Source organism: Halteromyces radiatus (assembly GCF_025201355.1).
Source record: "Halteromyces radiatus strain CBS 162.75 chromosome Unknown BX664scaffold_2, whole genome shotgun sequence".
Lineage (NCBI taxonomy): Eukaryota > Fungi > Mucoromycota > Mucoromycetes > Mucorales > Cunninghamellaceae > Halteromyces > Halteromyces radiatus.
In genome coordinates, this window is record NW_026251688.1 from 2,339,344 (window position 1) to 2,353,161 (window position 13,818).

Consider the following 13,818-nt stretch of genomic DNA (forward strand, 5'->3'; position numbering starts at 1 on the left):
TTTTAAAAAAAGAAAAAAAGAATATGATAATATGAGACATGTCAATATTCATGAATCTACTAGATCTGATTCATATCTATATATAGTTGAAATTTGTTTTTGTAATAAAAAATTATTTACACAAATGGTAGGTGAAACATCGGGCTCACATTCCCGGAAATGAATTTGTATCCGTTTAGTTCACTTCTCGGTCAACTACTCCGCTGAGATTCAATATTATATATGAATTGATATATGGTATTGCTATTATCTATCAAGAGAATGATTTATTATTATTATTATTATTGTTATATAAATTAATCTATGATGAACTTTGAATAAGAAATATATAACATATATCTATATATATATTATTGATGTGATTATTGTTACAATTCCAAACAAGTAGGATCGGAGATGAAAGTAGATGGGACTTTGTCATGCAAGTTCCCGGAAACATTGTTCAGCCATCTTATAGATATAAATATAAATCACCATGGGTTTTTTTTTTTTTTTTTGACTTTTTTTTTTCTTCTTTCTTTTTCTCTTCACTTTTTATATATATATATATATATATTTATTATTATTGTATAATCTTATAAAACAATGTCAGATACAACATCTTTAATTGTTGCTCTCAAAGGTTCAAAAGATCTTGAAAAAACAGGTAAAATCATTCGATTTGGAAATGGGGCTAATTTGGATACCGTACGTGGTCTTGCTGCTGAAAAATTAGCTATTGGTGGTAATAGTCAAGATCTTGTTTTACTTGATGGTTCTGATCGTTTACTTGATGGAATTGATGATCTTCGAAAACAACAAGTGGTATACGTTGATCTTCCTGAATCTGTCAAAGAAATTATTCCTGGTCCTACGAAATTACCTTTTGTTGGTAATCTTTATGAATTTGTTCCCGATTTGTAAGTTTACAAGATGAAACACATTTTCTGGGTATTAATTTCGTTTTTCTTTTCTTTTCTTTTCTTTTTTTTTTTTTTTTTCTTTTCACTTTCTACCCTACAAAAAAAAAAAAATAGTACTGCTGGTTGGAATCGATTATTTAAGGAATATGGTCCTCTTGTTGATACTACAACACTTGGTGTAAGAAACATTGGTACAAATGACCCTGCCATTGCTGAACTATTTGTCAAAGAAGGCGAATACTTTACCAAAAAGGTGAGTTGAAAAACAATCCTATCAAGGTTTTAGTTCCTTTAATATCTTTTTGTTTTTCATAGATTGCACCCACTCCTTTAAGTGAAGTCAAAGTATTCGCCGGTCAAGGTTTATTTACTACTGATTCAGACGAAGATGATTGGAAACTCGCTCACAAATTATTGATGCCTGCATTCTCTCCGCGTGCTATCAAGGTAATATATATATATATATATATATATATATATATATATAAAGGGGGAAATAGTTGATACTGACAAAATATGTTTATACATATAATATAGGCTTATCAACATGAAATGGGTATCATTACTCAAAAGACAATCAAGATTTTGGACCAAATGAAACCAAACGAAAAAGTGGATATTCTTGATTGGACAACAAAGGTAACAAAAAAAAAAGATTTTTTTTTTTTTTTTTTTAGTTGTTCTAACATTGTATCTCTCTATTGTTATTAGGTCACTTTTGAAACTATCGGTCGCATCGGTTTTGGATATGAATTCAACTTACTCGAAGAAAAGGATGCACCTCCTCATCCTCTTATTCAATCTATGGGTTATCTTTTACAAATGGTGGTAACTCGTCGACAACAAGCTCAATTTATGAAACATATTCCCACCGCTGCCAACCGAAAATTCGACCAATCTATGGAGATCATGCACGGTACTGTAAGTGAGGTGATTGCCGAACGAAAACGAAGTCCTGACGCCAAAGACAAGAATAAGGATATGCTTGGTTTTATGTTGAATGCTCGTGATGAAAATGATCATGGTCTTTCAGATGAAAATATTCGTGATCAAGTTGTGACCTTTTTGATTGCAGGTAAGTTTTATTTTCAATCAAGTATGTTTATGAAATGACTCATCATATGTTTCTTCTTAGGACACGATACTACTGCAAATACTTTGGCATGGGTCCTTTATGAAATATCTCGCAATCCTGATGTGGAAGCAAAGATTCTTCAAGAAATCGCTAATACTGGTATTACTCATGACAAATTACCAACATCTGAACAAATTAGTAATTTGAAATACATGCATCAAACCATCAAGGAAACACTTCGAAAGTATCCTCCTGTTCGTGCACTTAGCAAGTACTGTAAAAAAGAGTGCATCGTTCCTTATGGTTACAAGATTCCTGCTAATACTGGTGTATCTGTTCAAGTTTATTGTAAGTATATACATGTGGTATATTATGCATGAATAATTACTGACTTTTTTTTTTGTAATATAGCAATGCATCACAATGAAAAGGTGTATCCTGATCCTGAACGTTTCGATCCCGATCGATTCTCCCCTGAAGAAGAACAAAAACGATCTCGTTCTGCTTGGTAAGTGCTTTATTAAAGCTTTTTTTTTTTAATACTAATCTCACTTTTTTCAATATAGGTTACCTTTCTCCACTGGTCCACGTGCTTGTATTGGTATGGCTTTCGCTTTACAAGAAGCAAAGACAGTTCTGGCAATGTTCTTACACAAGTACAAATTCTGTTATGGTAAGTACTGTTATATCATTCAATATTGATTGAACATGTACTAATACGAATATTTCAAACTTTTTGCTTTAATAGATGGACCTGATGTTCATTTTGATCCTCGTACCGCTACCACAAAACCCGAAGATTTGTTGATGACTGTCGAACCTCGTACTGACTTCCCTGCACCAACCGAAGACAATAGCCTTCCAGAAACTACTACCAAATCAACTGCTTCCAAGGCTATGCCTAGTTTAGCTCATGCTGATGCTGCCAAAGAAGTAGAACTTCCTACTGTTACTTTCCTTTATGGTACTCAAACTGGTACTGCGCAAGATTATTCTAATCAACTTTTGCAGCAAGCCAAAGAATTCGGATTTGAAAAGGTGAACATGGTGGAAATCGACAAGTGGAAAGGATTACAAGATGGAAAATACAACGGACCTACTTCTGGTAGTCAACGTGAATTGGTGGTAATCTGTACAGCAACATATAATGGTCAACCTCCTGATACTGCCGAAGCTTTCAACAAATTCATCGATAACAAGACAAAGGAACAAGGTCATGAAACCATCTATAAAGGTCTTCTCTTCTCTATCTTTGGCGTAGGAAACAAAAACTGGCGTACTTATCAACATTTCCCTCGCAAGGTGGATGAAGCCTTTGAAGAATTTGGTGCTGAACGGTTTTTCCCTCGTGGTGAAGGAAATGCTGACCAAGATATGGATGCTGAATTTAATGAATGGTAAGAAGGGGATTAGAAAAAAAAAAAAAAAAAAAAAGGAAAAATAGACGAGGTCATCTAATGTCTTTTTTTTTTTTTTTTTTTTTTTTTATCAATAGGTGTGCCCACTTTTGGAGTCATGTGTTAGATTACTACGGTATTGCTGCTTCTCAAGATAAATCTGTAGTACCTACTTCGACAACTAGCAAGAGAACAAATACTATAGTTACCATCAATTACATTAGTCCCAAGGATGCGGTCAAATATCAAGCTGGTATCTCCAATTACAACGGTGAAAAGAATGCAATCATCAAAGTGAACCGTGAATTGCAACAAGAGGGGTCTGGTCGCAGCACACGCCATATTGAAATTGACATCTCCGCTCTTACACCTATTAGTGAAAACGCAGATCACTTTTATAACGCTGGTGACCATTTGGAAGTGATGCCTGAAAATGATCCTGCTTTGGTGAATACTATTGCTTTGAACTATGGTTGGATTCTGGATTCTGTGTTTGAAATCGATCCTACGTCTCAAGCTGGTCTCTCTTCTCGTTCTCTTGGAGCTGCCATCAAAGGACCTTGTACCATCCGCAATGCGCTCACCTATTATGCTGATTTATCTTCTCCTCCAACTCGAACCATGCTTTCATTCTTTGCCAATCAACTTCGACAAACTGCTCCTGAAACTGCCGAAGTATTCGAAAAGCTTATTATGCCCGATCAAGACAATGTGGATCAGTATCCAGCTTTCATCAAACGATATCGTACCTTATTGGACTTGCAGAAAGGTTTCCCTCAAGTCAACAGCCTCGACTTTGCTCAATTTATCTCTGCTGCTGTTGTGATGCAACCTCGTCGTTATTCAATTGCTAGTTCACCTCTTGTGTCTTCCAAAACAGCTGCTCTTACTGTGGGCGTGGTGGATGATATTGTGGATGGTCGTCATTATGGTGGTCTTGCATCGTCTTATCTCGCTCGCAGCATTGTCGATGGTGGTGATGATAAATTGACCAAGATTCATGCCGTGTTCAAGTCATCCAAGAGCACTTTTGATTTACCAAGTGATCCTTCTGTTCCTATCATCATGATTTCTGCTGGTACTGGCTTCTCACCTTTCCGAGGTTTCATTCAAGAACGTGCTGCTCAACGCAAGCAAGGTATCAAGGTTGGATCTACTTCTCTCTTCTTTGGTTGTCGTCGTGCTGATCATGATTACATTTATGGCGATGAATTGGAAACGTTTGTGCAACAAGGCGTACTCAACAATCTCCATGTGGCATTCTCAAGACAACAACCTCCTTCACCTACCAAGTACGTTCAACATCAAATCCTCGCTAACGCCACTGAAGTTTGGAATTTGATGCATCCTTCCTCTGGTGAAATCCCTGCTAATGTCTACATCTGTGGTAGTGGTAATATGAGCCGTGATGTCCGACGTGTATTTATCTCGATGTTCAAGAGCTTTGGTGATGCTACTGATGATGTGGAAGCGGAAGCCAAGTTACAACAATGGATCGATGAAGCTAGATACAATGAAGACGTTTGGGGTTAGATGATAATATATTTATTAGATTTATTTAGTTTATTTGTTATTATTGTTTTTTTTTTTTTTTTTTTTTTTTTTGGAAATAAAAATGTTGTATATATATCTTTCTTTGGATTATTGTTTGGGGTGTGGATGAATTGAACAGGCATGAATATGATGTATCTGTCGGCTAAGTTAAGTCCCTCTTTCTTTTTCAATATCAAAATGGATTTTATTATTAATACTTGAATGAATACAAACTAATAAATAAAGCGATGGAATAAATAAAATAAATAAATATATACATACTATTAGAGGGTGGATGATCAGAATAAATACAACAAAAAAAGGGTAAAATGATGTGGCCATCATCATGAAACAGGAGTAACATCACCATCTTCGCCACTATGCGCCTGAACATCCAACTTGTGCAGTTTGCTTTGAATGTGTCGCTCCAGATCGTACTGTCGAAAGAATTTGTGATTGCAATCTTCAAATGGACACACATATTTCCGTTTATTGTCATCATACTTGTATCCAGTCAGAAGTTCCGTGAGTGTACGTTGCTTGTTGTTCTTGATTGGTTCCGCTACAGGATCATCCATCAATGTCGTCGATTCGTTTTTGTTGTTTTCAATGTCTAACATTTTCTTCTTCTATTTCATATTGATCATCAAATATATATATATATTACAGTTAGATTTCTCTTTTTTTTTTTTTTTTTTTTTTTTCCTTACCTTGTGACTTTTACTATGTTTGACCAAATCACATCGATAATGAAATATTTGTCCACACTCTTCAGCCATGCATTTGAAGCGAGGTAAAGGGGCATGATTGACATTAATATGACGTTTCAAACTCTTCAACTAAAAAGAAATAAAAAAAAAAAGATCAATCATGCAACCTTCATTTCCCCTTTTTTTTTGCGGTTTTCTTACTGAACGAAATACTCTTGTGCATCCTTCCCATTCACAATGGACTTCCTCTTTCAACATGTGTGTTCCTTTGATATGGCGATTCAGAAGAGCTTGACGACCAAATTGTTTATGACAAACATCACATTCCACAGGATGACCAGTATTGACATGCGTTTGGAGTTGAGACCATTTCGTAAATTTCATATTACATCCAGGTTCAGTACAGATATATCGTTGAATAGCTAAACAAGAAGAAAAAATAAATAAATAGATCATTTGGAAGTTCCTTTTATATATATATATATATATTTACCAGAATGAACAGTATCTTGATGATATTGTAATCGAGATTTATAATCGAAACTAGCTTCACAACCAGGATGGTTGCATGGATGAGGTTTCTTGTTGGTATGAATACACATATGACGGCGAAGTTGATATTTCTTGGCATAAGCAGCCGTACAATCAGGCCATTGGCACCGGAAGGACAAGGGTACCTGGTGTATCTTTTCTTTATGTCGTTGTAGATGGTGTTTAAGATTAAAGGCTTGTTCACATTGATCACACTTGAGTGTTCTTGTAGTGGCTGGATCATGAAGTCGACAGTGTACTGTAAGTTGACCTTTACGTCTATAGGTCTTGTTGCAGTTTGGAAATGGACAGGCAAAAGGTTTCTATATAAAATTTAAAGAATAATAAGTAAAAAAAAAATATTGATGTATCCTCTATTTTCTTGTTCTTACTTCACCAGTATGGCTTCGAATATGATCTGTTAATTTTGGCTTTTGTGTAAATACTCTATCACAATCGTCATAAGGACAAGGATGTATAATTCTTGAACGTTTCTTTGCTGGAGGTTTTGTTGCTGTTGTTGTTGGAGACTTGACAGGATAATCCACAGTAGAAGAACATTCTGTATCTATATCATCGTTGCTATTGTATTCACTGTCATCATCGTTGTATTCACTATCGTCATCGGTTTTATAGTCGTTCATAGGAGCTATTCTTTTCACCGGAATAATCATGGTCATAGTAGTTTGATCAATTGAGAATAGACTTTTTTAAAAGAAAAAAAGGAAAGGAGAAACCTGTGGCTTCCAAAAAAAAAAAAAAAAAAAAAAAGAGGTAAAAAAAAAAAAAAAAGGGAAGGGCAATAAGAAATTCAAACGCAGCACGAATCTGGTAACATCTGTCAGTTGATACAAACAATAAAAATAGACCATATAGAACGGATTTTTTTTTATTTAAAAGGTAAATAAAGAAGAAGATTTGGAAAAATAATGTTTTTTTTTTTGGTATTTTTCGTGTTTTTCATAGTCAAACAAATAATAATAATAATCAAAAAAAATAGACAATTGAGAGGAACAATAAAAAAAAAAAGATATTGATAAATAAGAATGAAGATATGTACAAAAAGAAAAAAAAAAGAATATAAAAATGGTGACGATGATACTAGTCTGAATATATATATATGGGTGTGAGAAAAAAAAAAACAAAAGGATATATTTATTTAAAAGAACTGCCATAAGACATGGACCTTCTTCTGGCACCTTCAAAAGCATTTTGAATGGAAATTCCAGTAGGCATCCATAAGGGTGGAGAAGAGCTTAATTCTTGAGGAATATCATTGGTTGGTGAGCTTGCCATAGAAGATGATGAGGGAGATACAGGTGCATGGTTAAAAGTCAATGGAGTAGTATAGATGGAAGGCAATGAAGAAGCATGTGGATGTATTGTTGGTTGCGTAAACAGTGCTGCTGTATCAGACATACGCCGATGATGGAAGGAAGCACAAGCTGATGTATGAGTTGAGAAGGAATCAGGTTTTTCAAAAGTTCGTCCACATTTACAACGGAATGGCATAATCAATTTCGAAAATAACGAGAGAGAGAGAGAGAGGGAGAGAAAAAAAAAAAAAAAAAAAGGGAAAAAAAAGAAAGAAAAAAAAGAAAAGGGAAAAATATGCACGAAAGAGAGAAAAAAAAAAAAAAAAGTAATGTGTCAAATTTCCGTGGGAACAAAAGATAAGACCGGAGTTCCATCAACCAATCAAACTGAATGCTTGATCATTGATAACGAAATTTCAACTATTTTGGTAGTCACCGCATGAAAAAAAATAAAAAGCTCAAAAATCATTGGGTAAAAAAAAAAGATAGTTTATTTCTGTTTCGCTTTCTAAAACTACAGGAATAATATTCTATTCTACTAAATTGCTGGTAAAAAATCCCTTTTCATATTCAATTGTAACCTGGAACTAATGGCTTCTAATCGTACTGCACATAAACTAAGCATCTTGTTGTCCATCAAGTGAATACCACAAATCCCACGTAACAAAATCAATTTCAGCATCCGACAAGGTTGATTGGTACATTTGTTACAAATTTCCAAAGAATGATGGTTCCCTAGTTCTAATAGTGAGCTAATATGTTGATCATCCACTGTCAAAGCACATGCATCGTCCAAATAAAGTATTTTATCTTGAATTCCCGTAAGTCCTTTAATAGCTTGACCAATAATGTTAAGTTTATTCCGATCAGATTCATCCATTTCCATTGTCATTTGTATCAAAGGTTGTTGTTCTTCTTCTTGTTGATAATAATGCACCTGTAAACAAAAGTTGGCTACTTGAACTAGTAGTGCATGTGCTGTACCTTCTCGTTTGTATTGTAATTGTGTCATATTCCAATTCTGTTGAGCAAACGAGGATGATGATGATGATGATGATGAATTTATTGCCTGCTGCGCCTGCTGTTGTTCTTGTTCCTGTTCCTGCTCCTGCTGTTGCTGTTGTTGTTGTTGTTGCTGTTGTTGTTTTTTAGTAGGCAATAAATTGACAATACGTACATCTTGTAAAAGTAAGAGCACTTCAGGACTTCCTTCTTCACCAAATCCATCCACTGTTTTCCTTGCTGTCAAAAGTTTTTCCACCAGTTGCCGAAAGACATAGTATTGAGCATCTTTAAGTAGATTTTTTCGATGCAAGTCGTCCTTAATATGAATAGTATACCCGCGTAAATGACTGACAATATCTGCAAAGATATCAGGATCTCGATCGATATAGACTGGTGCACCTTGATCTTTCACACCATGAGGATTCAATAACGTATGCATCAATGGACCAGTAAAAAAGTTGCTTTTACCATCTTTCAAGTATATACAAATTCAAAATATAATGATTTTTTTTTTTAAAAAAAAAAAAAGTTGGGTAAAATTGTTTTCATCTTTTGCCTTTCACTTACCTTTTCGAAGTAAATTCCAAGACAATCGAAAGACACGACCACCTACATTGACATATAAGTATTCATGAAGGATTTTGTATAATCGTTGTAAACCATAATACCGAGCGTCATTCAGAAGATCTTGGTTTTGAATATCATCGACTGGGCGGACATAATAACCACGTAAATGATGAACAATCATCTGAAACGAATCAGCATCACGATCCACATACATCACCCGAGTGTTGCGTTGACGAAGAAAGTAGTTAACAAAAAAGTTGGTTGGTCCATCACTTTTCAAAGATTCCCACGAAAGACGAAAGGTTCGGCCACCGACAATGATGGTGAATACAGTTTGATTGGCAGGCTCCTCCAAGGTCGTTTCCACTAGCTTGCGTTTTTTTGTATTGTTGGACTGATTATTGGTCATTGTTGTAGAAGAACTAGTGGTAATAGGTGCTGATGACTTTGTGGATGGAGATTGATCAATATCATTACGAGGTCGTTTTTGTTGTGGTTGCACTTTTTGTTGCTGTTGTTGCCGTTGCTGCTGTTGTTGTTCCAGTTGTTGTTGTGGTTGTTCCAGTTGTTGCTGTTGTTGTTGTGGTTGTTGTTGCTGTTGTTGTGGTTGCTGCTGCTGTTGTTGTTGTTGTTGTTGTTGTTGTTGTTGTTGTTGTTGTTGTTGTTGCTGTTGTTGTTGTTGTAATTGTAGTTTCTGTTGCTGCTGTTGCTGCTGCTGTTGTAACTGTTGTAGCTGTTGTAGTAGTAATAACTGTTGCTGTTGGTGTAGTTGTAATTGCTGTTGTTGCTGTTGTTGTTGGAATTGAATATTTTCAGGAAAAGTCATTGAATCTGTTACTGGTGCCTGGGATGTAGCTGTTAATGAAGGACTTGCAGTTGACATGATGGTAGAAGAGGAAGGATCAGAGGTAGAAGACGTCGAGGATTCTAGAGGATCTGTAACGAATTGGAATAAGTCATCGGGTATCTGGTTTCCGAATAATAAATTGTTAGGAATATTTTCATTTGAATTTAAAGCAAAAGGATAATTGAAAGTAAATAATTGGGAAGTATCAACAGGTTGTTCTGGTGGTAAGTCCTTTGGAGGAGAGTTGGGCATAGTTTTTTGATACTGTTGAAAAAAAAAAAAAAAAAAAAAAAAAAAAAAAGGAAGGAAGGAAAAGAGACGGAGTGTGAAATAATTCTTAAGAGTTGTTGTGAACCTTTTGAGGGCACAAATGATAGAATGTGCTCGAAGGAAATTTTTTAGTCTTTTATTGGTGACTACTGGGATTGAACATGGCTGTTAAGACGAATAGGTTATTATTATTATTTTTTTTTCCTTTGACTCTCTCCTTTTTTTTTTTTTTTTTTTTTTTTCCTTCCTTCCTTCCTTTCTTCTTGTCTTCTGGTCATCACCCATCTCTGTCTTTCTTTTTCTTACAATCCTTGTCTTTTTTCAAGAAAACCCTTCCTTTCTTGTTTGTATTTCTCTATTTCTTTTTGTGTATTATACTATTTATCAAGAATGACAACTCCTATGGATATCGACTCTACTCCTTTGTAAGTTCCATTCCTTTCTTAATCTCATTATCAACCATTTATTTATTTTTTCCCTGTCAAATCTAATCTTTTACTTTAATACCGTTCGGTTTTTTTTTTTTTTAAATAGATCTGCTGAAGAGATTAAGGCTCAAGCTAATCAAGAATATAAGACTGGAAACTATAAGCAAGCCGTTAAACTATATGGTGATGCTATCGGTAAGTATGAATGATACTATATGACAGAGAAAGATATATGGTTTCTCATCTTTTTATTTATTTATTTTGGGAAAAACTAGATGCTTCTCCTGAGACGTCCACTTATTATGCCAATCGTGCAGCAGCATTAACCATGCTTGGTAGCTACAAGGAAGCAGCAACAGATTGTCGCAAAGCGGTGGAATTAGATCCTAGTAATATCAAGGCTTTATTGCGTGGTGCCAAGTGTCATTTAAATCTGGGCAATATGGAAGAATCTGGTAGATTATATGAAAAAGCATTGACTTTGGACCAGGGCAATGGACAAGCACAACGAGAATATAACAATCTGTTACATGTCAAGAACTATTTGGCTCAAATGCAAGTATATATGGACAACAAGCAATGGGGGTTGGCTCGTAATAGTTTATCTCAGGCTCTGAAATTTGTGGATCAAGACAATATGCCCCAAAAATGGAAAGTTTGGCAAGCTGAATGTGCTCTTGGTGAAAAGAATTATTCAGAAGCTAGTCGTATTGTCAAGTAAGTAATCTTATTTACTATGATTATTATATTTATGTATTAATATAATATTTTTGTTTTACTACTAGTTCTCTTGTACGTATGGATTCACAAAATCCAGATGCTTTACTGTTACGTGCACGTGTGTTTTATGGACAAGGTGATAATGCGAAGACTGCTGCTCATTGTACTGAAGCCCTCCGATGTGATCCTGATTTTGCAAAAGCTCGTACTTTACTCAAGAAAGCTCGTGCCATTGAAAATAAGAAAGAAGCTGGAAATACAGCCTTCAAATCAAATCAATTACAAGAAGCTTATGATGCTTACACTTCTGCTTTGGAAATTGATCCTGAAAACAATGCGATGAATGCCAAGTTATATTCCAATCGTGCTGCTGTATTACAAAAGGTATGAAATTAGAAAGAAGATAAGACATGGGAAAATGAAAACAAGAATTTTTTTTTAAGTTTGGATATGGGGATGCACAAGTGAGAATAGTACTCTTTTTTTTTTTTTTGGTGTACTAAATTTTATTTCTTTTTATTGTTTTATTACTTATTTTAGTTAAAGAAATTTGATGAAGCCTTACAAGACTGTGATAAGGCGTTAGAATTGGATCCTGAATTTACAAAAGTATATAGTCGTCGTGCTGCTTGTTATATGGAAACTGAACAATATGAAGAAGCTACTAGAGATTATAAACGTTTAGTCGAAGCTGATGCTAGCAATCGAGGTAATAATAATAATAATAGTAATCATCATCATAATATATACTTACAATGACATCATTATTAGAATATCGCAATCTTTTACGCAAAGCTGAATTGGAACACAAGAAATCATTACGCAAAGATTATTACAAGATTCTTGGAGTATCAAGGGATGCAGGAGAAACAGAAATCAAGAAGGCTTATAGAAAATTGGCACTACAATACCATCCTGATAAGAACGCTGGAGATGTCAAGGCTGAAGCTAGATTCAAGGAAGTGGGTGAAGCATATACTATACTTAGTGATCCTCAAAAGAAATCTCGATATGATTCAGGTGTAGATTTGGATGGCTCAGGTATGGGCGGTGGTGGATTCGATGCTGGTGGTGTAGATATTAATGATATATTTACACAAATGTTTGCTGGTGGTGGTGGTATGGGTGGATTCTCTACTGGTGGTATGGGTGGTGGATTCCCTGCTGGTGGTATGGGTGGATTCCCTGCTGGTGGTATGGGTGGCTTCCCTGGTGGTACTGGTGGATTCCCTGGTGGTAGTAGCCGACGATCTCAACATGGTGGTGGATATTCCTTCCACTTTGGATAGAATTATTACTATTTTTATTTTATTATTACTGTTATTATTATCATTATTATTATTTTCATTCACATTTATATATATAACTTCGTCTACTTTTATATATATTTACAACTAAACCTTTTTTATGAAAGTACTAGTTAATCATCATTCCTTAGACCTTTTTTTTTTATCACTTTTATACATTTTTTGTTACAATCATTTTGAAAATCAATAAATAGTCTTTTTTTTTTTTTATTTAAATCTATTATAACATGCAAGCGGAGAGGCAAAAAGAGGATGAATTGCATCCTAGTGCTTCCGTGAAATCAAAAATCGAATGTCAAATGTTTATATATGATAGTATTTTTTTATTATTTTACCGCCGTTTCACAAAAATAAGAACGTGGCTTCGTTACACAGAATATATAAAAGAAAAGAAGTTGACATAATTGCATTCAAAATTGAAATAATTAGGATAGATTGATTGGGGTGATTCATTGTTTGAAAATTTTCATGACCGCTCGAGAAGAAAAAAGTATAAAGCTTTTTATTTTTATTTTTTATTTTTTTTTTTCTTTTCTTTTCTTTACTCTAATTTTTTATTGTCATATATATTATCATCGTCATCATCATTTTATAATATTATGTCTATACTCAATACATCCTCTACTGAACCTGTTCGTCAAGCTACTGGTGCTTGTCAAATTTGTGGATCTCAAGTACATCAAACCAAGGTAATACATATATATATATATATATATATATATATATATTCGCGTCATTAATTTTTTTTTTTTTGAAATAGTATTGTCCCGTTTCTCCTAGACGATAAATGGTGTCAAACAACTTTTTATGATATCCTGATTACAAATACCCCCTTCTCTTTCCTTTCATCTATGTAGATACTATGATCAACTTTTTTTTTTTGCCTACATTTTGATTCTCTCACTTTTTTTTTTTATCATACTTCCATTATTATGCATTTTTTTTCCCTTTCATTTTCATTGACTTAGATTTTTTTTTTTTTATATACATTCATACACTCCTCCCTCGATCTTTTTTTATTATTGTTTTTTTTTTTAAAAAAAAATACATAGACTGTTTTGATATATACATTAGATATGATTTATATGAATAATATTCAATGATGATTAAACCTCGATGATCCATATAATGATGTTGATCTAATATGGGAACAATGATATGGATGATTCTTTTATGCTTTTTTTTTTTTTTTGTTAATAATGATGATAGA

The 13,818-nt window shown here is 34.2% G+C and overlaps 6 protein-coding genes across 6 annotated transcripts; 3 read left to right on the top strand and 3 right to left on the bottom strand.

The window, feature by feature from the left end:
- Positions 1-554: 554 nt before the first annotated feature.
- Positions 555-4,907, top strand: BX664DRAFT_275479 (cytochrome P450; the record flags this gene model as incomplete). Its single annotated transcript, XM_051541286.1, has 10 exons — positions 555-899; positions 1,017-1,155; positions 1,218-1,349; positions 1,440-1,541; positions 1,614-1,977; positions 2,038-2,325; positions 2,389-2,485; positions 2,544-2,650; positions 2,726-3,374; positions 3,473-4,907. Exons 1-10 carry the CDS (start codon positions 586-588, stop codon positions 4,905-4,907), a joined length of 3,627 nt encoding a protein of 1,208 aa, XP_051403259.1. The 5' UTR covers positions 555-585.
- Positions 4,908-4,956: 49 nt separating this feature from the next.
- Positions 4,957-6,792, bottom strand: BX664DRAFT_292299 (uncharacterized protein; the record flags this gene model as incomplete). Its single annotated transcript, XM_051541982.1, has 5 exons — positions 4,957-5,536; positions 5,618-5,746; positions 5,819-6,039; positions 6,111-6,471; positions 6,541-6,792. The coding sequence occupies 5 exons, from the start codon at positions 6,790-6,792 to the stop codon at positions 5,252-5,254; spliced, it is 1,248 nt and encodes a 415-aa protein (XP_051403260.1). The 3' UTR covers positions 4,957-5,251.
- Positions 6,793-6,979: 187 nt separating this feature from the next.
- On the bottom strand, positions 6,980-7,702 carry BX664DRAFT_383380 (uncharacterized protein). Its single transcript, XM_051549114.1, has one exon. It carries the CDS (start codon positions 7,658-7,660, stop codon positions 7,304-7,306), a length of 357 nt encoding a protein of 118 aa, XP_051403261.1. The 5' UTR covers positions 7,661-7,702; the 3' UTR covers positions 6,980-7,303.
- A 230-nt stretch (positions 7,703-7,932) lies between these two features.
- Positions 7,933-9,715, bottom strand: BX664DRAFT_325433 (uncharacterized protein). The gene is made up of 2 exons (XM_051544025.1): positions 9,037-9,715; positions 7,933-8,940 (listed from the first exon to the last, which is right to left on the bottom strand). The coding sequence occupies exons 1-2, from the start codon at positions 9,443-9,445 to the stop codon at positions 8,003-8,005; spliced, it is 1,347 nt and encodes a 448-aa protein (XP_051403262.1). The 5' UTR covers positions 9,446-9,715; the 3' UTR covers positions 7,933-8,002.
- A 671-nt stretch (positions 9,716-10,386) lies between these two features.
- Positions 10,387-12,518, top strand: BX664DRAFT_325435 (uncharacterized protein). Its single transcript, XM_051544026.1, has 5 exons — positions 10,387-10,578; positions 10,688-10,776; positions 10,857-11,298; positions 11,367-11,685; positions 11,842-12,518. The coding sequence occupies exons 1-5, from the start codon at positions 10,544-10,546 to the stop codon at positions 12,058-12,060; spliced, it is 1,104 nt and encodes a 367-aa protein (XP_051403263.1). The 5' UTR covers positions 10,387-10,543; the 3' UTR covers positions 12,061-12,518.
- Positions 12,519-13,085: 567 nt separating this feature from the next.
- On the top strand, positions 13,086-13,733 carry BX664DRAFT_71544 (uncharacterized protein; the record flags this gene model as incomplete). Its single annotated transcript, XM_051549705.1, has 2 exons — positions 13,086-13,297; positions 13,369-13,733. Coding segments are annotated over 2 exons (309 nt in total), but the record flags the coding sequence as incomplete, so codon positions are not given.
- Between the last annotated feature and the right edge of the window lie 85 nt (positions 13,734-13,818).

Bases quoted from the DNA above. Each gene is read 5' to 3' on its own strand.
- BX664DRAFT_325435 (XM_051544026.1), top strand. From the start codon at position 10,544: ATGACAACTCCTATGGATATCGACTCTACTCCTTT. The intron at 10,579-10,687 runs GTAAGTTCCATT...TTTTTTAAATAG, and splicing joins GATATCGACTCTACTCCTTT to ATCTGCTGAAGAGATTAAGG. The intron at 11,299-11,366 runs GTAAGTAATCTT...TTTTACTACTAG, and splicing joins GAAGCTAGTCGTATTGTCAA to TTCTCTTGTACGTATGGATT.
- BX664DRAFT_325433 (XM_051544025.1), bottom strand. From the start codon at position 9,445: ATGACCAATAATCAGTCCAACAATACAAAAAAACGCAAGCTAGTGGAA. The intron at 8,941-9,036 runs GTAAGTGAAAGG...TATACTTGAAAG, and splicing joins TTGGAATTTACTTCGAAAAG to ATGGTAAAAGCAACTTTTTT.
- BX664DRAFT_383380 (XM_051549114.1), bottom strand. From the start codon at position 7,660: ATGCCATTCCGTTGTAAATGTGGACGAACTTTTGAAAAACCTGATTCC.